Below are 25425 nucleotides of genomic sequence, written 5' to 3' on the forward strand. Positions count from 1 at the left end.
GTGTGCGACTGAAAGAGCCGTTATACTGCAGTATTGTACTTGTGACACTAGAAACTACGTCATTCATTAAGTAGGTACATACGCAGTGCTACATAAATAGGATGTAAATTAACTATACTTCTAGATTCATAGCACTAATAAGCAATGCATTGTTTTAGACGAACGTGAACGTTTTTTCATGATCAATAAGTATACGCAGCAAATATTGTGTATTGAGAAATAATTTTCTTAACGCAAGGTTCTGGATACATTACCGACGGTGGCAAAATAGACTGTATTTGCAATTAAACTATTAATATTATAAAAAAAAATACGTCATACGTTGTTTATGTTGTAATTTATGCATTTATTAGATAACATTATCCGATATAATTATTTTATGCATTGAATATTGCCAGCATGCGCACAGTCTTGCAGAGACATGCAAACTGGGACTGATATTTTAAATGTGTTTTTTTTTTTTTATGTTATAACTATACAACCGTAAATTAAATTTAAATAATACTGTGGGGTACATCCTCCAATTGCTAATTGTTTATTTGTAATGCATCGTATGCAATATATAACAGAAAGAGGAAAACATTAAATAATGCAAGAAAGCATATCACCAGTACTAAACGCAAGGGCAAGACGTTTGCGATCTCATTTTACGCGTGAAACGTGCGATATATTTTTACTATACATTTGCTGCTTCGTGATTGGTCCCTAAGCACACTGCGTGTCATGGCTGCACGTGCGAGGCCATGTGCCAAAAACCCGCCGTAGACTGGAGAAGATGTGGGTAAACACAGTTCTCCCGCGAGACACGAGCTAATTAGGTGCGATGACGAAGCATATTATTGTTTTAAACACTGACACCAATGTGTTAATAAATGCTGAATAAGTTTAACGTCTTAATAAAAAGTGGTCAGTCGTACTACGGAATGGAGTTTATTTGGAAGTGGTAAAACATGTATATGGTATGGTATGCCCACATTTACATCCAACTGTGTCAGTGTATCTATACTGGTCTCGTGATACATTTTTTGAACACATTAGTAAAAATGCATGTAGCCTAGCCGTTTTGACTGACCAATGAGGAGTAGCTTTTGATGTCAACGACCCTTCACTTTACGAGCTGACACACCTCGCATTTAATTATTTATTAATGAGGTGAATGCGTAACCAGCCTATCCACATCCAGAAAACAGCATCGGGGGCGTGGTTTATATGCATATTAAAACACTTTTCTGTAAGCAGACTGGAAATTCGGGTCAAACGCACCAGTAGAGTCTGAATGGAAACGTGTTAACCCGCGAGCTGATTTCAGATTTGATTTTTAATACTCAAGGCACTGAGTATATTAATATAATTTGCCTGATTAAACTAACTTAGGAGTTTCAAGTTACGTTAAAGTTAGGCTATTCTTACGCGCGGCACGTTAGCGTCTGTCAATATGGACGTGGACCCTGTTTCCGTTAGGATGGACGCAGGCTCTGATACTCCTTCTCCTGCCTTTCCAGTAGTTTTAAAGAAAATCATGGAGATTCCGCCGCCGAATCTTCTCGAAGGCGACGACGGTAAGTGGCTCTGCACCAGTCGGCGCTTGTGGCTGCGCAGAGGCTTGTGATCTGCGTTCCCTCTATCGCCCAATTATTGCCGGATGCATCGTTTATGTCAATATGCAAAAAGCCCAGGACACTTTTCTCGTAATGTCAATGCAAAACGTGCTTGTATTTGTCATCAACTACATGGTTCGCAGGACTTGCATTCTCGAAAAACTGGATCGAACTAGCGAGGTCCGCTTTGTGAACGAATCATTCTTTAGCTTAGCGATTGACAACAACGATTCGTTATTTTAGCAGTGTTTAATGAACATGCATATTATATGTTGGTAACACGTTGGTGGCTATATATATATATATATATATATATATATATATATATATATATATATATATATATATATATATATATATATTTGTTTATAAAATCTAAACATTGCCTGTCACATACCGAACTGGGAAATATGAAACAACAACATGCGCGTTTAATAATACCTTTTGCCGGGTTATTTGAAGTAAACATTTTGCAAGGAGCGATCACTTCAGTGACAAACTGAAATACAACTGATAAAGTTTGTTTATCTGTTAATAAAACGTATCAGTCGTCATGCATTGCTAACTTAATTTTCTCAGGTAAATTTATTTTGTTGACCCCACTAGATGCAGTTTTTTAGTTGCATCCCTCTGTGTCTGTGCCAGTCTGTGCGATGTAAATTACATATAGATTAATGTGTGCGTTTTTGTATCGCAGAAAGTGATAAAGAGAAAGTCTTCGAGGATGTGGACACTGGAGGGGTCAGCGGAATGGGACCGTCGGCTGCCTTAACGCCTGCCATCTGGGAAAAGACCATTCCCTATGATGGCGAGACCTTCCATCTGGAATACATGGATCTGGAGGAGTTTCTGATGGAGAATGGGATTCCTGTCGCAGAGGATGAGGGTCAGCAAAAAAATGTTGAGAAGGAAACCTTGCAGCTGCCAAATGAAAAACCATCCACAACTTCTACAAGCAAGACGGCCCCAGCGATCTCTCTTATGCCAGTCATGGAACTGGATCAGTGCGAGGAGGAAGTGGTCACAATCATGGCATCCAGCTCTAGCTCAACAGACACCAAATCAGGTCAGGCCGAAAAAACAGAACATGGTGTACTTTCTGTCACCACACACTTAAATCCATTACACAGTCAGGCTGTTTATCATAAAGATCTTTAAGCATATTCAATCGAAATGGGGAAAAATGTAATGAAACCGCAGTATACGTTAAATCACTTTTTATATATATATGACGTATCCCATCAGTCCAGATGATATCGAGGTAGAGATCCCCTATGAACCGGACCCCACAGTATATCGTTAAATTTTTCTCAGAGGAGGAGCTGAAGCCTCAGCCTATGATCAAGAAAGCAAAGAAAGTGTTTGTGCCTGAGGAACAGAAGGTAAACTTACAGTCGCACCCTCATCAGGTTATCATACTTACTTTTTGAATTTTATTTTTTTTTTTTACACAGATGAGGAAAAAATGACAAAACACAATCAAATGCGTGTGTTGTGGGTTGACGTTTCTTCATTTAGAGTTTGTTTCATTCAGTCTCATTCAGCCATTTGTTTATACTGAGTCATCCCATCAGTCTTTTGCCCTACATGTTAGGATGATATCGTGCCGCAAAATATAGAACTGAGGTAGAGATCCCCTATAGTGCGTGTGTATACACAAGTTATTTATGAACCATGGACCCCACAGACCTCGTGCTGTCCAGCATACCCGGAGGTGAACTGTTTTGGACAACCCAGATAGCGCTCCAGATCACCGCGAGGTCTGGGGTTCCTCTGGCTGCGTTGGAGAGGAGGGCTGCAGGAGGCCTCCAGCCTCGTATCACAGTTCAAAAAGAAAGAAAGTGTTTGTGCTGCTCAGGAGGAACAGGCCAGTTTTTTCTGTAAACTTACAGTCGCACAGGCCTCATCAGGTTATCATATTTGTGTGTGTGTGTGTGGCTACAAATAAAATCACTAAACTTTTTCAAAAAATTTGTCATAGTGTTATTTTTACACAAAAATCACATTACAGTATACATTTATGTGTGTGTTGATTAAAACTCAATGTAACTAAACCTGAGTCATTTTCCCTTTCTGGGGGTAACTGAATCCAATTTGATATAGTGGTGGGAATATATTTGATTATAGTATTACTGTTTAATTCAAAAAGTTAATCTATTTCAATCTCTTTCAATGGAATTAAATTCTGTTTATTTTCTTCTACTTCAAGTCTAATTCTAAAAATATATAATCAAACTAAAATATATATATATATATATATATATATATATATATATATATATATATATATATATATATATATATATATATTTTATACACCATCTCTATAAGTTTATATATATATGCTGCTCCTTACTAAGCCATTATAAAAGGAGGTAAAACATATATATATATATATACTAAATATGTAATAAAATATATATAATACAAAAAAAGTTTTGTATATATATATATATATATATATATATATATATATATATATATATATATATATATATACACACACACACCTACAGTTTATATTTGGAAATATTTACATATACATTTATATTCTTATATTTTATATATAAATATGCTTTATATATTAACATAACATGTTAACTATATACATGCTTGTTCTTTTTCTTTACATATTTATAATGTGTGAGAAGAAAAACGCACAATTAATAATTCGACAGCACTAATAAAAACTATATTAGTATCTCATAAAATACCACTAAAATATTAAAATACCATTGCCTGAAATATATCCTTAATATGGTGTAACATTAAGCATTTGTGCCTGAGGCCAGAACTTAATGATACAGTAACACCCCAAAAGTCACAGTGAGATGTATTTGTTGACAGTGATCTCAGAACCTATGTTACGTAAAAATAACACGGTGTCGTTATCAAAATGGAGAAGAAAAAAAAATCTCATTCCTTAACCTTTTTTTTTTTTTGTGCGCTACAGGACGAAAAATACTGGCAGCGGAGGAAGAAGAATAATATTGCGGCCAAACGTTCACGAGATGCCAGGCGTCTAAAAGAGAACCAGATCACAGTACGAGCAGCCTTTCTGGAGCGGGAGAACTCTGCACTGAGGCAGGAAGTGGCAGAGTTACGCAAGGACTTTGGGCGCTGCAAGAACGTTGTTGCACGCTATGAAGCCAAATACGGCCCGCTGTAAGAGACAAACGTGCACACACAAAGTTTCCATACAAACCCGTAACAACAGCCCCCGCTCATTTAAAATACAGCAAGTAGAACTGTTACTAACGTGGTGATTAACAACCTTTTCTCTTCTTTTTCAAGTGCACCGGCTGAAGACCTTTAAACAGTTATTGATTTATTTGCATTTTTAAAAGGCAATAAATTAATAATGGTGTGGAATGAAGAGGAGAAAACGGGAGATAAGTGAATGAATGGTTCAAACTGTAGAGCTTAAGTAATATTCATACTCTTGAAAAATCAACCACTCTTATCAACATACCCCCTTCAGTGCAAAAGCACACACATGTATATCCAATAGTGCTTTTTTTTTGTACTCCGCCAGGGTAAAAGAGATCTTCCCTCACTTGTTGTTGTTTCATGACAGGTTTTATAATATGTAGATAGTTTTTAGGAAATAGCGTACATTGAAAGTCACTGGTTTTTATTTGTTTATGAATGACTGCCGTTGACTTCATTATACTTTCTTATGTATCTTCAGTATCTTTGACTTCTCGCAGAAATTTTATTAAAAAATATATATATATATATTTCCTTTTGGCAAACTTGGTACGATGTGCCACTAAGTGGTGCAATTCGTCTTCAAAGTAGAAATAAAACGCTTATTATTATTATTATTATTATTATTGAAATACGGGGAGTATGTATCGCATATTTTATGTGTCATTACAGATAACTAAAAAACTGGAGGAGAAAAAACTGTAAACGCAGAAATTGTGAATTTGTTTTTGTGCTTCAAGAAATGTAAATGTTTTGGAATTCAGCTGAAAATGTACTGAAAATATGTGCTCTGTATAGCTGCAAAACTTATTTACATAGTGTCTCTGTTAATAACTCAGTAGATCTTCTATTATCGTATCTTGTTTACTTCACCATGGTAGTTTGCCCTTTCTGGGAGCCATGGAGGTCAGTTTAAGTACAGAAATATCACTGTATGTGTGACAGGTCTTATATCTGCTTAGGACTTTTTTCATATGTATCATATGATATATATTTTTTCAGACAATTAAATACTTTAAAAAAAGGCTTTGCCGTGTGAACCACACCCTTCAAAGCTCAGAGTCGATATGAATCCGTAAGTGTCTTCAGAGCGCCCCTTTATAAAAGTGCGCTAGTTACATATCAGAAACTCCAAACTTCTCGTGAGGGCTTCAGCCCCCTGCTTGCCGCTTTCTTGCTGCATTTCAGTCTCATATTTTGTGCCGTTTGTCATTTTGAAACCTATATCACCAGGAAAGAAAACACATAAAGGGTCAATTTACAAGGTTTACAAACAGTCAGTACTCTCCATTCATAGTGTGAAGTGGAATTAAGATGTTTTAATTTTGCGAAATTCACACGTGAACATATTTGTCGTTTTTCAGGTGTTTTGTTGAAAGGGAATCTGATATGTAATGCAATCTTGACCAAAGCGAACTCTGAAAAACATATTTTCTTTAGCTAGTACGGAAAGACTCCACTTAAATCAGGTGTTTAAACTTTGAATATTTGTGTTATGTCTGCACTTTTTTTTTTTATAAGTGCACCTACGGTCTGTCATTTCTCCTTGAGCTTCCTTTCTGATAAGTGTGAAATGTGAGACGAGGGACAAGACAATGGAATAGAGTTGGATGGCTGTTCTAGTTGCGAAGCATTTCTTCTGTTGAACTAAAAGAAAACTCTCTTGCATGTATGAGATGGCAACCTTGTTGGGAGTAACAAATCTTAGTTTTTGTCAGATTTGAATGTTTTTATAATTATTGTTTCTCTTTGTAAGTCTTGTAAACTTTTTTCGACTTGTAAATGTTGTCTCAGCGTCTTGTCGTCAGATGTTTCGTGTTGTACATATTATTAAAGAATTCAAAAATGTGCCCTGCCTGCATGTCGCTTATAACACGCAACTGGATTTGATAAAAAAAAAAATGATTTGATGCCTCGGAGAATTATGACTACATAGATCTCGAATTTCAGATGTGGAGCGTTGTGTAACAGACTGATGCAAAAAAAAAAAAAAAAAAAAAAGTTGCATAACACAAAGTGGGCGGGGCTAAAGGCAGCAGTGTGATATGCAGATATACTAAGCTGAACGAAACAAAATCCTGTCTGAGGAAGAATGCTGCCATTCATGGCGGTTTTCATACTGTAGGTTTTCTTTACCCGCGATCACATTTCAATCAAGATTGCCTAACACTGAATTCCAAATCCCTCAAGGTTCTGACCAGCATATGCCTAGCGAGCCTATACAATCTCAAATAACAAATCAGATTCCTTTACCTAAATGGGCCAGAGAACACATTTTAAAGCGAATCAGGGAAAATGCAGGGTAAAGAATTTAATGAGATTATTCAAAGGTGGTTATACTATTAAGCTCTATATATCGGCATTTCCTTCATGAGATGTTGCTCCCTGAGAGAAGCCACAAGAGTTGCGTCAAATTTAATATTGGACACATAATAGCCAAAACACCAACAACACCTAGAAAGATGTGATACATTAAAGCTGTTTTTTAATTACAAATAAGTCCGAAATACATCATTTTGAAACCTCTATACTTCCAGCTGCTAAAGTACAAAAGTTGATAGAGAAAATTAGAGCCATCTGATAATGAAAAATATAAGTGTTGTCAACAGCTAGGTTAATACTAGAAGGCTGCAGATTATGAAGTATGAAATCAATCGAAATAATCATCACAACATTAAAACAATTTTATTGTAACATGTCCGATAACAAAATGGTAAAAATGACTGTGACAAAGAAAATCCCTCCGCTTCTTCACCTCTTCTTGAAGCCGTATTTTTTTCTCTCATAGAAAAGGTCGGTCTTCGAGCTGCCGAGGTTCACGATCTTGGGGCAGCCATCCCTCTGTGTAACGAAGAAACATTGATATTTTATTCAATTTGAGATTAAACAGCAACCCAAGTGCTTGAAAAAATTGTTTAAATATAGTAACATCACTGATACTGGGCAATATCAGTCAAACAGTATTCAGAAGAGCAGAGCAGATGTACTCACGTCCTTCTCCTGGATGGTGCACTCTTTGCAGTAGTAGGCATCAGATACTCCAGGACCTCCACAAATGACACAGCGTCCTTGGTAAGACCCATAGTTGCATTCATCACAAATACGAACCAGTGTACAAGGCCTGACGTAAGAGTCACATATAACGCATTTGCCATCACCTTAAAAAGAAAAGAAACAGCCATTTGAGTTAAAGAGAGCAACAATGAAGAATCACAAAGAACTGTGGCATATACAGTATATTGCTAACACCCCTTCCAATAAACAGGTTTGACTATTTTAATAATATCCATGAGTACAAATCTTAATGTTAAAGCATATAATGATATTCTAGGGATTTGTGTGCTTCTAATTTTATGTCAACAGTTTGGCAATGCATCTGTATAAGGCAAGATTAATAAGAAATTATTGTTTGACTTGACTGGTCTGCATAAAGCCAACTTCTAATCCCAGCTAAACACCTCTGGTGTGACTTTAATGCAGCCCTTAAGCCAAAAACAATATAAAGATTTGTATATTTCTATAGTCAAACCTTCTCATTAGAAGGGGGTGACCCAATACTTTTGGCAATATAATGTATATATGATACTTGAAGCTCATGACAAACAATTACTCATGATTAATCGCATCCAACATAAGTTGTTGTTTTTGTTTGGTTTTTTTTACATAATGTGTGTGTGTGTGTGTGTGTGTGTGTGTGCATGTATATATTTATTTTCATATTCTCTCACACACACAGTATATATTTTGAACCTTCAAGTTACTATTTCTATTCATATATTTTATACTATATATAAATGTTGAATCCATAAACGTTTTTTTGAAATACATGCATAGGTGTATTTACATATACACAATAAATATGCAATACACATTATGTAAAACTACTGTTAATGCATTTTTATATGGAAAAATATAAATGGAATTATTGTTGGACAAGATTAAAACAACAGAATGATTAATTTTCCTTCAATATACATATAAATAAAACTCAGACATGAGATGTCTTAGTAATAATAATAATAATAAAAATTATCACGCTTCAAATCAATAATCAAAAACTTACATTTTTCACATAGTCTTCCAATGGCTGCAAAGAAAGTAAAGATCAAATTAGATTCAACGTGACTCGTACATGAAGAAACTGAAAATGCAAATTAATAAACACCTAAAGGTTAAAAAAAAAACTATGACAATACTGCCCTCCAACTACTGAGGCGCTGTAAACAAACGACACAGGCACGTTTCCATCGGTTTCCACAATACCAACTTTATCTTCAAAATAAATGCGGTTAAACAGTTCTCTGTTACCTAAAGCAATAAATTAACCTCCAATTTTATTTAATTCCTTCACTATTCATCAATCACCTTTTAGCGCTAGCAAACATTCTCACTGCTTTGTTAGCTTTTAAATGTGTTCGTTAAACAAATATATTAAATAGTCATTAAACACGGGTATTCAACTCTAAATATAGATCTAATAAACAATAACCTTACCAACGCCAGCCTGTTTCCTGCAAAAAATCAAATCTGGATGATGTTTGGCCATTGTAAAAGAACAACCGCAGACTGCTAGCCACACACTAGCGGCGATGCAGCGATGACCTCCGAACTTTCTTCTTCCGATGTTTTGAATTGAAGGCTCTGCAGCGTCTTACTGCCGCCTACTGGACTCAATAATACATGAACATAAGCGTTTTGTTTTGTTTTTTATAGTCGACGAAAAATCAAAGGAAAGTGTATATTAGACCCATTCCTATCACGAATAGGAAATACTTCTGTTTACATTTACGGTAATCATTAACGTGAACTAATATCACAATGATGAGCAATGCATTTGTCACAGTTTTTTCAGTTACTTTTGTACTTAGAACTAATTTCATTATTAACAGATGGAACCCTACTGTAGAGTGTTATTTAATATATCATGAATGTTTGATTGGGGTTATATATTTTTAACCTTTTTAATAATTGTTTTTATATACCATTAAATGTTTGTATATTGTATTAAAATGTGTAACCTACTGCCATCAACTATTGTACAGCTTTTATGATTATTTTAAGTAACTATATAAGTAATATAACTATATAAATATATCCAACAAGCTGGCACATACATATATCACAGGTTTAGAAAATATCGTTAGAAATGTTTATACTTTTTAAGGTCCTAAAAATAGGAAACAAAGACCAGTGTGCATCTTTTATTGTATCAAGTCTGATAACAAAGTAAAAAACCCTCTAAAATGGTGATCCCTCCGCTTCTTCATCTCTTCTTGAAGCCGTATTTTTTTCTCTCATAGAAAAGGTCGGTCTTCGAGCTGCCGAGGTTCACGATCTTGGGGCAGCCATCCCTCTGTGTAACGAAGAAACAGAAAGTTCTTCATGTAAAAAGTCATAATTACCGAAACGTTAAATCCAAGGATTTAGGAAAATTCCCTTATACTGGGAAAAAGACTGAGCATCAGTCAATTAAACATGATTCAGAAGAGTTAAATGCAGAGCAGATGTACTCACGTCCTTCTCCTGGATGGTGCACTCTTTGCAGTAGTAGGCATCAGATATTCCAGGACCTCCACAGGTCACACAGCGTCCTTGGTAAGACCCATAGTTGCATTCATCACAAATACGAACCAGTGTACAAGGCCTGACGTAAGAGTCACATATAACACATCGGCCATCACCTTAAAAAGAAAAGAGACATTTGAAAGATTTAACATGTAGTAATTGTCACTAGTTTAAGCTTTCCAGTTGAAGATTTAGTTTAAACATTGTATGTTTTGAGGCAAAGCACATGCATCTTTTGCAAGTCACTGTGGATAAGTATCTGCTAAACGCATGTAAAGGAGTTATAGAGCACAAAATTGTAGCAATAACATTTTGATCACACAGAATTTTGACATATATTAATTACTTAACAGCCTAGGAGTTTTGTTACCTCTAAAAATGTATTTTCTCTCTCTCTCTATATATATATAAAAAATAAAAATTTAATTTCTTTCTGTATTTATCATGCACATGAAAGAGTGATTAACTTTTCCTTTAATTGAACATCTGTGAACAAAATTGTCAAGATCTGTGCAAATTTATTAAACAAAAAAAATAAATTGTTGAAAATAAATATTTTTTTATTTCAAAATGATTGTTTTAACTGTATTACTGGTAAAGCATCAAAATAACACACAAAAAATCCAAAGCTTACATTTTTCACACTGTCTTCCAACGGCTGCAAAAAAAAAGAAAGATAAACACAACAACACAATTCAACACAATTTACATTGATCAAACTGAACCAGTGATACATTATATTTTACTTTAATACATGGCCCGGTTTCATAGACAGGGTTTAGCCGAGACATTTGCGTAATTTTTTATAAATAATTAAAAAAAAATGCTAATTACTGCATTATGGTGTGCATTTTAAGACACAACAAAGGCACTGAAATGTTTTAAGACTAGTCAGGTTTTTTTTCAGTTGAAACAGCTCGGATTTACATTTAATCTCAACTCAAACCATGTCTGTGAAACTGTGAGAGAAAGTCTTACCAACTCCAGCCTGTTTCCTGCAAAAAATCAGATCTGGATGATGCTTTGCCATTATGAATGAACGAATGCAGCCAGTTAGTGAAACACTGGACAAATTCCAAACAAACACAGTCATAAAGAAGTCATGCATGTCATAAAGAAGATGTTTATAACATAATGGGTAACTAGAGTAGTCAAAGACAACGCATGGCAAGTCATTTTAACATTTAATCTATAAACCACTAGTATCTGTTTTCATGCTACCAGTACTTATTTTGTAGATACTAGTATCTTTTCCATTAAATAATAGTTCTTATTAATTTAGACGGTGGCCGGGAGGGGTCGTTTTCTGTTCACTTAGTTTTGTCATGACCACGACATATTAAATCGTGTGAACATGATAATGTGACGTGGCCACGAGATATTTATTTGTAGGAATGTGATATTATGCTGTGATCGTTGGGTGGAGCGACACTTGTTGACACTACGCCCCAATTACAGAGAATCAGATGGTGATGTTTTATTGGTTAAAATGATGCTAACATCATAGAAATATGTGTTTGATTTAGTTGGGCTCTTGGCCCTGACTTTTGTGTTAGATAGATAGAGAGAGAGAGAGAGATAGAGAGAGAGAGAGAGAGAGAGAGAGAGAGAGAGAGAGAGAGAGAGAGAGAGAGAGAGAGAGAGAGAATATAAGCAGATCTGCTACTTAAAAGTTTGGTTTAGCAACACACAAATGCTTGCTGTGAAATAACATTGTAATAGCCTAAAAACATATTATTTTAAATTAGTAAAAGGGTCAAGATCCCAACTAAAGCAAATGCTTATCTCCATATCTAATTTTCTTTAACTCTTTAAAAGTCCTCGACACAGGACTCGGATGCTGGACTTGGATACAGCATGCATATATATATATATATATATATATATATATATATATATATATATATATATATATATATATATATATATATATATATATATATATATATGTGTGTGTGTGTGTGTGTGTGTGTGTGTGTTGATGTTATTTGATGTTATTTATGTATATAAATGGTGCTTTGCATATAATATCACCTCTTTGTATGTAAAGGTTTTTTGTTTTGTTTTATTTAGTTTAGTTTTTTTTTATACTTTGACCTTGGCATAAATACTAAAATAAAAAAAGAACCAAACCGGTTCGTGAAAATTAATCGGACTTTAACATGTATGGGCAGTTTGTATTTTACTGATAATCGTATTATTTCACATTTTTGACCAAAGCTTTAGCGATGACCTCCGAACTTTCTTCTTCTGGTGTTTTGGATTGAATGCGCTGCATTTTACTGCCACCTACTGGGCACAATACAACATTACCTTAAGAGATAAGGATACCTTGAATTAATGTTTTGGATGCACGATAAAAAAAATAATTTACAAGGCTAGTATATTTTAGACCAACTCTGTTCATTATGATGAATTAATGCTTTAGAAGTGCATGTTAATTACCTTAGTTATTCTATCAAATGTTAACAAATTGACCCTTACTGTAGTGTCAGTTAACTTAACATGTTGTGAAATTATGTTAAACGTTATTTGTAATAATTACATAAATGTATATTGTGTAAAGACGATGTTGCCTGTTATTATATTGCTTCTATGGTTTGCTAAATAAACAAACAAGTTGGAACAAAATATTAATATAAATTTAGAAATGTTCGTGTAATTTTAAACAAGGTCCTAAAAGCAAGAGATGAACACCTGGACAATATATTACTAGAATTTACCACTGATGTTATTCTCCTCGTTCGTCGACATATTTTCTGTTAAAAAATCCTGAAGGAAAAAAATAAAAATTTTAAATAGCTGGTCTTTTAAAACGAGACAAAATTGAATCTAAATATTTCAACATCCTTCCAAGACAATGAGTTCTTATACCCGCACGTCATCTTCTAGCGTCACATCTTTGTCAGTGAACAAAATGGCAACCTACTGCATAACCGTCGCCCGGCTTCAGGTACATAAAAACTGACATTTTAAATTGCAAACACGCATTGTTTGCATGTGCTAATTCGTTAATTAATGTATTTCATAACCGTGCTTGACAGATTGAGGCGCACAGATTGAGTAAACTGATTGTTTTCGTGCTGAATCTGTACGCGAAGTGTTCTCAGGTCATTGGTGGCCAAGGATGTTATAGCAGCCGCTGCGCCTCGCGGATGGCGTATAAACGTTATTTCCAGATGCTTAATACAGGACAGCCAAAGCACGAAACCAGAAATACTTAGAGCAGTTTTATCGATTGAGCAATTGTGGATTTTTCGTTTCTAGCTGGTTGGTTTTAGTCGCAAGGTGAACACAAGGTTAAAACAGTGCAGAGAGGATAAAGGCGCTGGCGATGTAGATTAACAACAACTCTGCTTAGACGACAACGCAGTGTATAAAACACATGTTTATTTTTTACCTATATCGCATTATTATTTGTGTTTCCGACTTACAGCTTCACACCTAAGGTTTAATCCTATTGAGCGAAGTGAGCAGCTGTGATTTCACATTATGTATGACACTTGTAATCCATATTTGATGCCATTTTTATATGTTACGTATGAAGGCAGTACGAACAGTTCTGTATATAACAACTGATATTAAGAAAATGTTTAAAATAGCCTTTTTATCTGTCATGGTTTATATCTTGGCCAGGATTGACTACATGTGTGTATAAATATCTTTGTATATAAACTCAAATGTATTTAAAGAATTCTCATAATATACAGTGCTCTCACTGTCACATGGAAATTCCTAAAATATTAGGAATATATATATATATATATATATATATATATATATATATATATATATATATATATATATATATTAGGGAAGAAACTCACCAGAAGTCATAAACTGCTTTCCAGAAAATACTGATTATTATAATCATGCTTTAATCCAATGTAGTTTAAAAAACACACAAAATAAACCAATGAATGGAAATTGGGTTAAAGATATTGGAACCCTGCTTATAGTAGTTGTTCACTGTTTGATTTCCCACTTTGCGTTCCAGTTATTTATGTAATGATTCCCTGTTTGTTTGTTTCAGCTCGCTCTGGGTCAGGGTGCTCGACGTTTTCATGTGGCGGCAGCTCTCAACGCAAAGGCCAAGGTGGCCATGAGCCGCTTTGAGCCAAACTCTTACGTCAACTATGACAAGCTTCGCTCAAATATTGACATTGTGCGCAAAAGGTCAGGGAGCATCACAGTATTTTACACTCAATATTATTTGCTTCTGCCCTTCTCATCTTTTGTAGGGGTCTCAGTTGATATTTGTTTTATTCTTAAAGAGAAAATATACTCATAACTTTTTTTCCCCCCACTCGGTTAGTTAAAAAAAAAAAAAAAAAGTCTTGTGAGTTTTTCCTAAGTCTTTACATGTGAAATCGCATCCTCCAGACTCAACCGGCCACTCACTCTGTCAGAAAAGATTGTCTATGGCCATCTGGATGACCCGGCTGGACAGGAAATTGTTCGAGGGCGCACATACTTGCGTCTGCGACCCGATCGCGTTGCCATGCAGGATGCAACAGCACAGATGGCCATGCTGCAGTTCATCAGCAGCGGACTCCCAAGAGTGGCAGTGCCGTCCACCATCCACTGTGACCATCTTATCGAGGCCCAGATCGGAGGAGCCCAGGATCTACAGAAGGCAAAGGTGAATAGTGTTAAATAGTCATGTAGAAAGGGACATGAAATGCACATGTGATTGTTCTGGATATGTGTCACTGGGCTCAAATGTAACTTGAGCAAAAGACACTTATTTTTCACTGATGCATTATTGAATGTCTTGCCCCTGCTGTGAACCAGGAAGTGAATCAAGAGGTTTACAACTTCTTGGCTAGTGCTGGTGCTAAATATGGTGTCGGCTTTTGGAAACCTGGCTCTGGGATCATCCATCAGGTACTGAACATCAGTTGTCAACCAATATGGTTTTTGTTTCGAATGCTTGGTCCGTTTTATAATGTATTATATTGTATTGCACTATTACATTGTATTATAATACAGGGATGTTATTGCAGTGGTAATATTTGTTTTATATAATTTATATATAACACAGTAAGGACAGTCATATTACATTGTGGAAAATAGATTTTCTCGTTTTTTGTTCTTAGCTGACCACAATATGCCGTCTGTATTTGTTACAGGCTATATGATTTATTTATCTTTTTTTCAGATTATCTTGGAGAACTATGCGTACCCTGGAGTCATGTTGATCGGTACAGACTCTCACACCCCTAATGGTGGTGGTCTGGGCTGCATCTGCATTGGAGTTGGTGGAGCTGATGCTGTTGATGTCATGGCAGGAATCCCCTGGGAGCTGAAGTGTCCAAACGTGAGTTGCCACTTCATTTTTTTATGAATATGTTTTTTTTTGTTTTTTTTTTAATTCCCAAATAAATCACACATTTTTCTGAAATTAAAGTTTCTAAATACAGGTAAACACTTACAGCTATATAAAAGTTATTGATTTCCTCTTTTTCTTTTATTCATGATGAACAGACATGAACTCGGATTTGACTCGTATCATATTTTCTCTTTATTTTATTTTTTCTTAAGCTCTTTTCAGTCTGTACTAATGAACTGTTGAGTTGAATCATTTGTGTTAGATGTGGGCGACGGTGCTGGGATGCTCCAGGACACCATTTCAGAGGCAGTCTTAATGTAACTCATGTATAACGTATTACATGCACGCACAGTTTTAAGGCAGCTTTGATCACCTTTTTGGTAACTTCATGCCGCAGCTAACCACAACATTGTATGTGTGTACTTTCTTTTGCAATTTGATATGAAATGATATAGGATACAGTGTGTCTGCGTTAACGCTCTAATTTTGACAGCACTATTATTTATTTTTTTAAACACAAAAATCTTCATGTTATATCCTCTATTCCAGGTCATCGGTGTGAAATTGACAGGCACGTTATCTGGCTGGAGCTCACCAAAGGATGTCATCCTTAAAGTGGCTGGTATTTTGACTGTGAAGGGTGGTACTGGTGCCATTGTGGAGTACCATGGCCCTGGTGTGGACTCTATCTCCTGCACAGGTGAAAACTTGACTGGTTTAATTTTCTACAGTCATCATATAATTTAACACATCATTATTCATATCAGCATTGTGAAACCCACTGATGTAAACAAATTGTGATGTGATTTTTTTTTTTTTTTTTTTTTTTTTTTTTTTTGAAGTTACTTAAGGATTACACCTGTAGCTGCTACTGCGATGCCTGTTTTGAGCTATTTTGGAATTGAAATTTCCTTCTTTATTTTGGTCAATGGTAGCAGTACAGAACTACCAACTGTGACTTTAAATTTAAAAGTCTACATCCATAATGAAAGGTCTAAGTACATAATTACAGTGCACCAGGGCGTGCAATGATAAATTTAGCTTTAGCTATGGTATTCAGAGAAGGTCATAATGAATGAGTTTTCCAACATTATTGCCTAGATAGGGTTGTAGTTAGCTGACAGTACACAATTTGCCTCATTTTTAGTGAGGTAATTCAGCCATGTAGAAAATAGATGGGATTAATCTGTGAAACACACGTGCAAAGTCTAGTTGAATAGTTAAAGTGTGACTATATAGAGCTGTTCTTTTAACGCTGCACTGTTGTTATGGACGTCAGTTTCAGTCAAAATACATTTCACCTAACATGACTTGAAATGAAGAAGTTTAGACATTTAATCTGCTTAATATCTTTTGGCATTGCCACTTCTCTCTGATCATTTGTCTTAGATAATGCAAACATAGCATTACCTCTCATGAACATCATTATCTCGTGGAGGGTATGGAGGGTCCCTTTTTATGCAGTCAAGACATGGGTGTGTTATGTCAAAACTGAAAGTTCCTTTGATTTTTCTAATCAGGAATGGCCACCATCTGTAATATGGGTGCTGAAATTGGAGCCACCACTTCTGTATTCCCTTTCAACCACCGTATGAAGACATACTTGGAGAAGACGGGTCGTGGAGGTAAGAGGCAGTGATAGGCTCCCGTCATTTGATAATTTTTTAGCTCATGCTAAAAATGGTCAGCCTTATTTAATTTATCCCTCACAGAAATCGCTGCTTCAGCAAATGAGAACCAAGATCTGCTGGTACCTGACTCAGGATGTCATTATGACCAGATAATTGAGATTAATCTAAGTGAGGTGAGAGCAGGTCAATTAGGGTTAATGTATCTTACAGTTACTATAAAGTGTTAATAATTTAAAAAACTCTCTTGCAGCTGAAGCCTCACATCAATGGCCCATTTACTCCTGATCTGGCTCACCCCGTTTCAGACATCGGCTCTGTTGCGGAGAAGAATGGCTGGCCCCTGGACGTTAAAGTTGGTCAGTGATTTAGCATCTACTTCATTTTAATGGTCACATAATAGATATTAAAATTACCCCCTTTTTATGAACACACTTGATCTACCTGAACATTACAGGGCTAATTGGAAGCTGCACCAACTCCAGTTATGAGGACATGGGCAGAGCTGCCTCCTTGGCCAAACAAGCACTTGACAAAGGACTCAAATGCAAAGCCCAGTTCACAGTCACCCCTGGGTCTGAGCAGATTCGTGCCACAATTGAGCGAGATGGTTATGTGAGTCTAAGATACATAGCCCTGTAATTTTATTATTCAAGATTCAGTGTTAAGGTCCAAATGTTTTGTGTGTTCTGCATTGAATCATTGAATGTGTTTCTTTACCTGCAGGCTAAAGTGTTGAGGGATGTTGGTGGGGTTGTCCTGGCTAATGCCTGTGGACCCTGCATCGGTCAATGGGACAGGTAAAGTATTTATCATTGTGTAGGGTTTTAATTTAACATTACAGATTTTCTTTCAAATATTTTATGCACACCAAGACTGCAACTGTTTTGTCAAAATGCAATAAAAGCAGTTAAATTGTAAAGCATTATTGCTACTTAAAATAACCTTTTGTACGTGGTGGCAAATCAGGTCTTTTTTTTCTAGCATCATTACTCTAGTCTTCAGTGTCATCTGATCCTTTAGAAATCATTGTAATATGCTGATATGTTGCTTGATAAACATTTCTTATTATGATCATCGATAGATGGTGTGTTGGTTATATTTCTGTAAGAACCGTAATGCTTTAATTTCTTTAAATATTGAAAATTCAAAAGAACAGCAATTCTTTAAAATTCAATTTAACATCTGTACTGTCTCTCTTATACATCAAGAATGTTGAATTTCTTAATTATGAATTTTTACAAATTTACTGACTCATGTTTTTGTAATGTGTAAGGAAATATACAGTCTAAAATATACAGCTGACATTTAAGCCGATAAAGGGTTAATTGGGTTAAAAATGTTTTTTTTTCCAAGAGCAAGAGGGTGCCGAGTCATACAAGAGATATGAAACTAGCTAAATCAGAGGACTGGGACAACGGTAGTATAGTTATATGCAAAAGTATTTGACCTCAATTACAGGATTGACCAATCAGAAGCAAACAACTATGTAATAAAGCTATGCAATAAAGCCGTATCATAAACTAATAAAATCTTTCTTGCAGGCGTGATGTTAAAAAGGGAGAAAAGAACACCATTGTTACATCATTCAACAGAAACTTTACAGCCAGAAATGATGCTAACCCTGCCACTCATGCTTTTGTTACTTCTCCAGAGGTACTTTGAACTGTTTTTTAAATGCACTGCACTCTGAATGTTTTTTTTTCTTTTTTTTTTTCTCTAAAGACCTTTCCTTTTTACCGTCTTGATTTCCTTTTTACCAAATTGATTCTATGACTTTTTGATACAACTTTTACCTTGTAGATCGTCACAGCCCTTGCCATCGCAGGCACCCTGAAGTTCAACCCTGAGACTGACTTCCTCACAGCCCCCAACGGAGAGAAGTTTAAACTGGTGCCGCCCACAGGAGATGAGCTTCCTTCCCGGGACTTTGACCCAGGTCAGGACACTTACCAGCACCCACCAGCTGATGGGACTGGCCTGAAAGTAGATGTCAACCCTCAGAGCAACCGACTACAGCTGCTTGAGCCCTTCGACAAATGGAGTGGAAATGACCTTGAAGACCTCCAAGTGCTCATCAAGGTAGGTTTTAGTCATAGTCATAGATGTTTAAAAATTTGAGATGTCAACATAACTCTGAATAATACAACTTTATTTGTCAGGTGAAAGGAAAGTGCACCACTGACCACATCAGCGCTGCCGGACCTTGGCTTAAGTTCCGTGGCCACCTTGATAACATTTCCAATAACCTGCTCATTGGTGCCGTTAACATTGAAAACGATGCCGTCAATAAAATTCGCAACCTCCTGACTGGAGAGTTTGGTGGTGTTCCTGATGTTGCTCGCCATTACAAAGTAAGCTGTTTTAGCACTCCTTCTATTCTTTGTTTGTGCACTGTATCATAGAGCTGCATAATAAATCACAATGAAATCAAATTACGATTACGCTAAATCCCTATAGCAGCAGCTGACTGAACAGGAGATTTGACTGCTTTCATTGATTAAGACAAGACTAGGACAATAAGTTTATTTATCTGCTTTCTTATTATAATTATTATAATTAGAATTTTCATTATAAAGTATAAAATAACGCTATGCTAATCGAAATGGCCTAAATGCTTAGAATACTATTAAATATGTGACCTTGGACCACAAAACCATAAAAGTAAATTGAGATTTATACATAATCTGAAAGCTGAATGAGTAAGTTTTCCATTAATGTATATATGATTTATCATGATAGGACAATATTTGGCCAAGATACAACCATTTAAATACCTAGAATCTGAGGGTGCAAAAAAATCTAAATACTGAGAAAATCACCTTGTATAGTTATTTAAATTAAGTTCTTACCAATGCATGTTACTGATACAAAATTAGGTTTTAATATATTTATGGTAAGACCGTTAGAAAATCTCTTTTTTTCTTAAACAATTAAATTTTTGCTATAAAAGCAAAATCAATCATTTTGACCCATACAATGTATTTTTGTCTAGTCCAGGTTCACATATGTTTTATAGATGCACATGATAATCGCATGCAGCTCTGGCATATCATGATTTGTTCTGCCTACTGTAAGCATTTATTCTCAATGTCCCGTACTATCCCACTTGCAGAAGCACAGTGTTTCGTGGGTAGTTGTGGGAGATGAGAACTACGGTGAAGGTTCCAGCAGAGAGCATGCTGCTCTGGAGCCCAGACATTTAGGAGGAAGGGCCATTATTGTGAAGAGCTTTGCTAGAATCCACGGTAAGTGTGTAACATTCCTCCGCCTTGAAAGCTAATTATTATTTAGCAATTTATTTTAATTCTTCTGTCTGGTCTGTCAACAGAAACTAATTTGAAGAAACAGGGCCTGTTGCCCCTCACCTTCTCCAACCCTGCTGATTACGACAAAATCCGCCCAGATGATAAAATCAATATTGTAGGGCTTAAGAGTTTTGCCCCTGGAAAGGTAAGAATAATTCTGTTAATTGATGATTCTAGTTGGTATACCTTTTGCTGGTTTGTGTTAGTCAGGGATTTCTTTTTTGAGCAAAAAATATTATGCAGAAAAAAAATGGTAATAGTAATAAATAGTAATAGTTTATTTAATCTTATACAAAAGACTGCCCAACCTGAAAAAATATGCAGTTTAGTACAGTTGCTGATATTTATATAAAAAAATAAGTAAAACACAATGCAGTGAAACACAATTGAAGACTGAGATATGTGCAAATAAATGCTAAAAGAAAATTTATCTATGTGTCTCCTTGAAGTTTTAATTTTTATTTTATTGTTCCATTAGTCCCTACAGGCCGTCATCAAGCACAGTGATGGGAGCTCAGAAACCATTGAGTTAAACCACACCTTCAACGAAACCCAGATCGAATGGTTCCAGGCTGGCTCCGCCCTCAACAGAATGAAGGAGCTGCAGAAATGAGCTTGTTAGGGTATAAATATACATATTTGGGAGGGGAAAGGGTTATGCATCAAACAGGAGGATATGGTATGTGTATGAAAGGTTTAAATACTCATGTAATTGTAAACTGAATTATACACAATGCATAAAATACATTTTAAAACTGTGTTGCATAGACAAGTCATGTCAATACTGTTCAAAGCTATATAACACATTGCAGAGCAGATAAAAGATAAGTTGAGCAACAGTATGCTTATAAATTACAAGCTGGGTCAGTGTGTATTACAAAATGATTAATTAATTAATTTAAAAAAAAAAAAAGTTAGCCTACAAAAATGGTAGGCGCATGCTTGTTAGTGGGAGAAACCAGAGTTTAATTCATAAAATCATCCAAATGTATGTTGTCAGGCAACTGTTGATTATTAATTTCTGCTGTTTGTAATATTACACTGAACTGTAATGAGAGCTGCTTGTGAATTATCTGTCCTGTAATCCGCTTTATTAATGGATTATCTTTTACTTCACACGATTCTATCAGCAGAGGTGATCAACCATTCATAATTGTTTATATTCATGCAAGCTTGAAACTTGACCGGTTATTCTTTATGTATTCTTACTGTGAGTCAGAGTGACTTGTCTATGCCTACTCTTCAAATCCCTGGCAGATCTCGTCATCACACCACCATTATGAAATGTGTCTGGTACTGAGTGCACCACAGGTCAAGTTCATAAACGTTTTAAACTGAATGCTTATTTATAAACGTGCAAAGAATCTCCAATGTGCATTATCTTAAGTGTTTTGGATGAGTTATTGAGTAATGGATCAGTAAGCGGACCTCCAATCTCTTGAGCACTTTTCCTGTATATTTGAGTGCCCTTTTTTGTAGGGTTGTATTTTGTTTCTCTTTCAAACAGAGCCATACCCATGTCAAAGCAGTGACGTCAGTCACTCTGATCAGCAGAATATAGCGGCTGCTTTTAAGATACCAAGCAGTAAATCACTAGCTTCGCCTGACTCAACACGTTCATCCTCCACAGAGAAACTGTTGCTGTTGAAAGAATTCTAGCTAGTGCAGTAAAGGTAAAGAATACTGTCTTGGATGTATTTTCAGCTCTGTGAAAGGAATAATGGGTTTTGTGCTGCTTGCAACACCCCACAAACACATCCTATTGATTATAACTCCATTATTTTCTTTTTTTTTCGTTCTTGGGGAAAGGAATGCTGATTGGTCACAGTGGATTATAAAATAAAAGTCATTTAAAATAATTATGTCATTTTTTTTTTGCGTTTGTCTAAATATTAAATGCATAATGTGAAACTGGGGGAGGGAGAGAAAAAAATATATATATATGTGTAAAAGATTATTTGGAAAATATTTAGTTTGTGTTGCGTTACACTGTTTTCTATTAACCTATAGTACTGAACTGTTTGAATTATTTAAATAATTTTAATTTCATTATATTATTTATTTTCATTTGTGAATGCTTGGTGGTCCCTTGACACCTCAGTTCGAAAAAGCTCTGAGGTACACTACGTTTTATTTATGTGTGTATAATGCAGTATTTTAAAAAGGTCGCGTCGCGTTAAAACCTTGAACTCGCCTGTATTACATTAGGGGCGCTCTGATTGGTCAACTGTAGACTGACGTCAGGATCCTGTCGCTTGCAGTGTAGTGTCGTTGATTATAATTGGAGCGTTTTTGTTTTCTTGCGTCGCGTCGCGTCTCTCGCGTTCAATTTTGATGGGGCGTCCCTCCCTCTCCACCCGTAACCTCATTTATTGTGCGTTACGTAGGGGTCCCTCGAACTGAATATGTGGACCACGAATGGTAGTACTCAGGCTTTTAATACCGGATTCTAATGTAGCTATGTAGAAAAATTTGTATCCGCAGCGCAAGAGATATCAACCGACAGATTGGTATCCACTATATCGTACAGTACGGTAAGAATTCCATCGTTGTCCTATGATATTTTCTTGTCCGTATATATTACCGTTGATTGAATACGCCTTTACTGTTATGGTGTCGCATACTGTGGACTACGTTTGTCAACAACCTTCATTGTTGAGCGCAGGTTGATAATACGATAATAAAACACACTACGTCGTAGTCAATGTCGATAAGGCTTTCTTAGGCTACAGGGAAGAAACCCTCGGCGCACTGGAAAACAATGAAAGGGAAACAATATGAAGGAGGAAAACAGTCGCCCCTAGTAAGACGATCCGATGTGGTCCTGATGCGGCTGCTGCATCCACATTTGAGTGCAGAGATACAACAACATAAAAAAAACGTCTCTTCAGTAAAAGTAGATAAAGTCAGGCAGGATAGATATTTCAAAGCAACTGTTTAATGTTTTTTTATCGAATGCAATTCAGGTGTTTTTGTTTGTGTTTTTCAAAACCATTTTTCCAAACCACAGAGGCCTCATCTCATCTCCAGGGAACTTCACACCAATGGCTGATTCAGACGGCACGTCTACATCTGACCGCAAGCCGCGCTGCCCACATACACCTGTCTCACTTTCATTGCCTTTCCTGAGAGAGGGCAGTAATGTTTTGGAGAGGAAACCGCCCCAAACAGGGGAACCACCTAGTCCACTGCCAACCAAACGCACACGCACGTATTCAGCGTGAGTACAAGCAGTACATGTGCAGTGCTTTGTGTAAACGTAATACAAGAATTTGGACTTGTTTATTATAGCTGATATTTATATTGATACAGTATTGGAGATACCTATAAGTGCCAAAGAGAGTTAAAAAAAATAAATAATGGAAAAACAGAAGAAAATTGACATTGAATAATTTGTGTCCGAGAAAGTAATTGCAGACAAATTTATGACATGATTATTTTTATACATATTATATAATATTGTGCACGTTATATTATCAACATTTGAAGTGGATTAAAACCACTTTGAATGAAGTTGTTCTAAAGCCTAAAACTAAAATGCTTTCTTGTCTTAGCGCAACTTTGATGAACTTTTTAAATCACTTCAGATGTTGAATACTATATAAATATGCATAATGTTTGCATATTTTGAAACGATGAACCACAAATTGTTGTGTTAATTGCAATGAAACATAAAGAGAGGTTTTTGCACTTCGTATTACCAAAAATAAGTGTTATAAATTGATCTGGAGCCCTTTTATCATGGTGTTTTGTCAGATCCGTAAGAGCCAAATCTGGACCCGTCTTCAAGGGCATTTGCAAGAACTTTTCAAGGTCACAAGGTCATGGATTCATTCGCCCCTCCCATGGAGGAGAAGACATATTTGTTCACATCTCAGAGTAAGTGTAGAAAATAAAGAAATAGTTTCTAAAATGTTATCAAATATAATCTATAGATCATTTTTATTATGTTTTAAGTTATTATATTATATTGCTTTTAGTATTGAGGGTGAATACGTGCCAATGGAGGGGGATGAGGTGACCTACAAAGTGTGTCCTGTTCCTCCCAAGAACATAAAGTTCCAAGCCGTTGAGGTGGTCATCACCAACCTGTCTTCCGGGAGGAAGCATGAGACCTGGTCTGGGCAAGTTATCAGCTCCTAGCTCACACATTCAGAGCTCAACAGAAGAATAAAGGCAGAGAGGGAGAGATAAAGGCAGGATTTTAACTTGAGGTGCTCATGTTGGCGTAAAATGGTGTTGTGTGTAAGTAGGATAGGGATGGAATAGCAATTAGGGTTATGCAACTGTTGTTTTCTCCGGTCTGGCAAATAAGCAACAGGAAGTTGGTGAGGAGTCTGTTCGGAAAATGTTTTGAGATGCAAGTCAGCTGAGCTTTAATATAGCACTGGCAGAACATAACATAACTGTGAAACAAAAAGCAGCAGTGTTTCCCTTGTTTGAAATTTTGTCATTTATATGTAATTAATTATGTATTTATTTTCACTTTATGTACAGAGGCATTTGAGTTCATTGTGGTGTGTATGTTCCACTCATTTATGTAAAACCGATTTCCTAAAATAAATTAATGCACATCAATGGGAACTTCCATTTTCTTTACTTGTGATTGATAGGACTGATATTAGTTTTCTGGAAGAAAGCTACAAATCTCAAAATCACAGTAGCTCATTTTGTCAAGAACAATGCTTCTTATGAAAGTTCTAATAAAAGTGAAACAACACCGTGCCATGTTTTTTTTCTTGCTTATCTCTTATCCGTTAAAACAAAAATTTAAGTGGCTCTAT

The 25425-nt window shown here is 35.9% G+C and overlaps 5 protein-coding genes across 6 annotated transcripts; 3 read left to right on the forward strand and 2 right to left on the reverse strand.

The window, feature by feature from the left end:
- The first annotated feature begins 1212 nt into the window (after window positions 1-1212).
- On the forward strand, window positions 1213-6656 carry tefa (TEF transcription factor, PAR bZIP family member a). Its single transcript, XM_043254242.1, is given in 6 exon segments — window positions 1213-1559; window positions 2296-2685; window positions 2834-2888; window positions 2890-2980; window positions 4552-4763; window positions 4893-6656. Coding segments are annotated over 6 exon segments (894 nt in total). The 5' UTR covers window positions 1213-1435; the 3' UTR covers window positions 4915-6656.
- Window positions 6657-7477: 821 nt separating this feature from the next.
- Window positions 7478-9498, reverse strand: LOC122355698 (PHD finger-like domain-containing protein 5A). The gene is made up of 4 exons (XM_043254241.1): window positions 9303-9498; window positions 8872-8895; window positions 7800-7966; window positions 7478-7649 (listed from the first exon to the last, which is right to left on the reverse strand). The coding sequence occupies exons 1-4, from the start codon at window positions 9352-9354 to the stop codon at window positions 7560-7562; spliced, it is 333 nt and encodes a 110-aa protein (XP_043110176.1). The 5' UTR covers window positions 9355-9498; the 3' UTR covers window positions 7478-7559.
- A 498-nt stretch (window positions 9499-9996) lies between these two features.
- Window positions 9997-11469, reverse strand: LOC122355697 (PHD finger-like domain-containing protein 5A). Its single transcript, XM_043254240.1, has 4 exons — window positions 11352-11469; window positions 11008-11031; window positions 10323-10489; window positions 9997-10161 (listed from the first exon to the last, which is right to left on the reverse strand). Exons 1-4 carry the CDS (start codon window positions 11464-11466, stop codon window positions 10072-10074), a joined length of 396 nt encoding a protein of 131 aa, XP_043110175.1. The 5' UTR covers window positions 11467-11469; the 3' UTR covers window positions 9997-10071.
- A 1766-nt stretch (window positions 11470-13235) lies between these two features.
- Window positions 13236-22500, forward strand: aco2 (aconitase 2, mitochondrial). Its single transcript, XM_043254244.1, has 17 exons — window positions 13236-13326; window positions 14407-14549; window positions 14757-15015; window positions 15168-15260; window positions 15535-15693; window positions 16255-16405; window positions 17226-17330; window positions 17418-17509; window positions 17587-17692; window positions 17791-17948; window positions 18060-18133; window positions 18878-18989; window positions 19137-19415; window positions 19496-19687; window positions 20449-20581; window positions 20665-20786; window positions 21120-22500. Exons 1-17 carry the CDS (start codon window positions 13291-13293, stop codon window positions 21252-21254), a joined length of 2349 nt encoding a protein of 782 aa, XP_043110179.1. The 5' UTR covers window positions 13236-13290; the 3' UTR covers window positions 21255-22500.
- A 416-nt stretch (window positions 22501-22916) lies between these two features.
- csdc2a (cold shock domain containing C2, RNA binding a) lies at window positions 22917-25366 on the forward strand. Of its 2 annotated transcripts, none has more exons than XM_043254249.1 (4): window positions 22917-23175; window positions 23652-23861; window positions 24398-24520; window positions 24622-25366. In XM_043254249.1, the coding sequence occupies exons 2-4, from the start codon at window positions 23686-23688 to the stop codon at window positions 24782-24784; spliced, it is 462 nt and encodes a 153-aa protein (XP_043110184.1). In that variant the 5' UTR covers window positions 22917-23175; window positions 23652-23685; the 3' UTR covers window positions 24785-25366. The 2 variants fall into 2 exon arrangements, with proteins under 2 accessions (XP_043110184.1, XP_043110185.1); XM_043254250.1 differs by lacking the exon at window positions 22917-23175 and adding an exon at window positions 23216-23444.
- The last annotated feature ends 59 nt before the right edge of the window (window positions 25367-25425 follow it).

This window comes from Puntigrus tetrazona, chromosome 12 (genome assembly GCF_018831695.1).
Source record: "Puntigrus tetrazona isolate hp1 chromosome 12, ASM1883169v1, whole genome shotgun sequence".
Taxonomy (NCBI): domain Eukaryota; kingdom Metazoa; phylum Chordata; class Actinopteri; order Cypriniformes; family Cyprinidae; genus Puntigrus; species Puntigrus tetrazona.

Coding starts and splice junctions, on each gene's coding strand:
- LOC122355698 (XM_043254241.1), bottom strand. CDS start 9,354: ATGGCCAAACATCATCCAGATTTGATTTTTTGCAGGAAACAGGCTGGC. Junction 8,896..9,302: donor CAGGAAACAGGCTGGCGTTG/GTAAGGTTATTG, acceptor CTTTCTTTGCAG/CCATTGGAAGACTATGTGAA. Junction 7,650..7,799: donor GCACCATCCAGGAGAAGGAC/GTGAGTACATCT, acceptor TTCGTTACACAG/AGGGATGGCTGCCCCAAGAT.
- LOC122355697 (XM_043254240.1), bottom strand. CDS start 11,466: ATGACTGTGTTTGTTTGGAATTTGTCCAGTGTTTCACTAACTGGCTGC. Junction 10,490..11,007: donor TGGAAGACAGTGTGAAAAAT/GTAAGCTTTGGA, acceptor TTTCTTTTTAAG/GTGATGGCCGATGTGTTATA. Junction 10,162..10,322: donor GCACCATCCAGGAGAAGGAC/GTGAGTACATCT, acceptor TTCGTTACACAG/AGGGATGGCTGCCCCAAGAT.
- aco2 (XM_043254244.1), top strand. CDS start 13,291: ATGGCAACCTACTGCATAACCGTCGCCCGGCTTCAG. Junction 17,331..17,417: donor GGAGAAGACGGGTCGTGGAG/GTAAGAGGCAGT, acceptor TATCCCTCACAG/AAATCGCTGCTTCAGCAAAT. Junction 19,416..19,495: donor ACCTCCAAGTGCTCATCAAG/GTAGGTTTTAGT, acceptor TTTATTTGTCAG/GTGAAAGGAAAGTGCACCAC.
- csdc2a (XM_043254249.1), top strand. CDS start 23,686: ATGGCTGATTCAGACGGCACGTCTACATCTGACCGCAAGCCGCGCTGC. Junction 23,862..24,397: donor CGCACACGCACGTATTCAGC/GTGAGTACAAGC, acceptor GTGTTTTGTCAG/ATCCGTAAGAGCCAAATCTG. Junction 24,521..24,621: donor ATATTTGTTCACATCTCAGA/GTAAGTGTAGAA, acceptor TATTGCTTTTAG/TATTGAGGGTGAATACGTGC.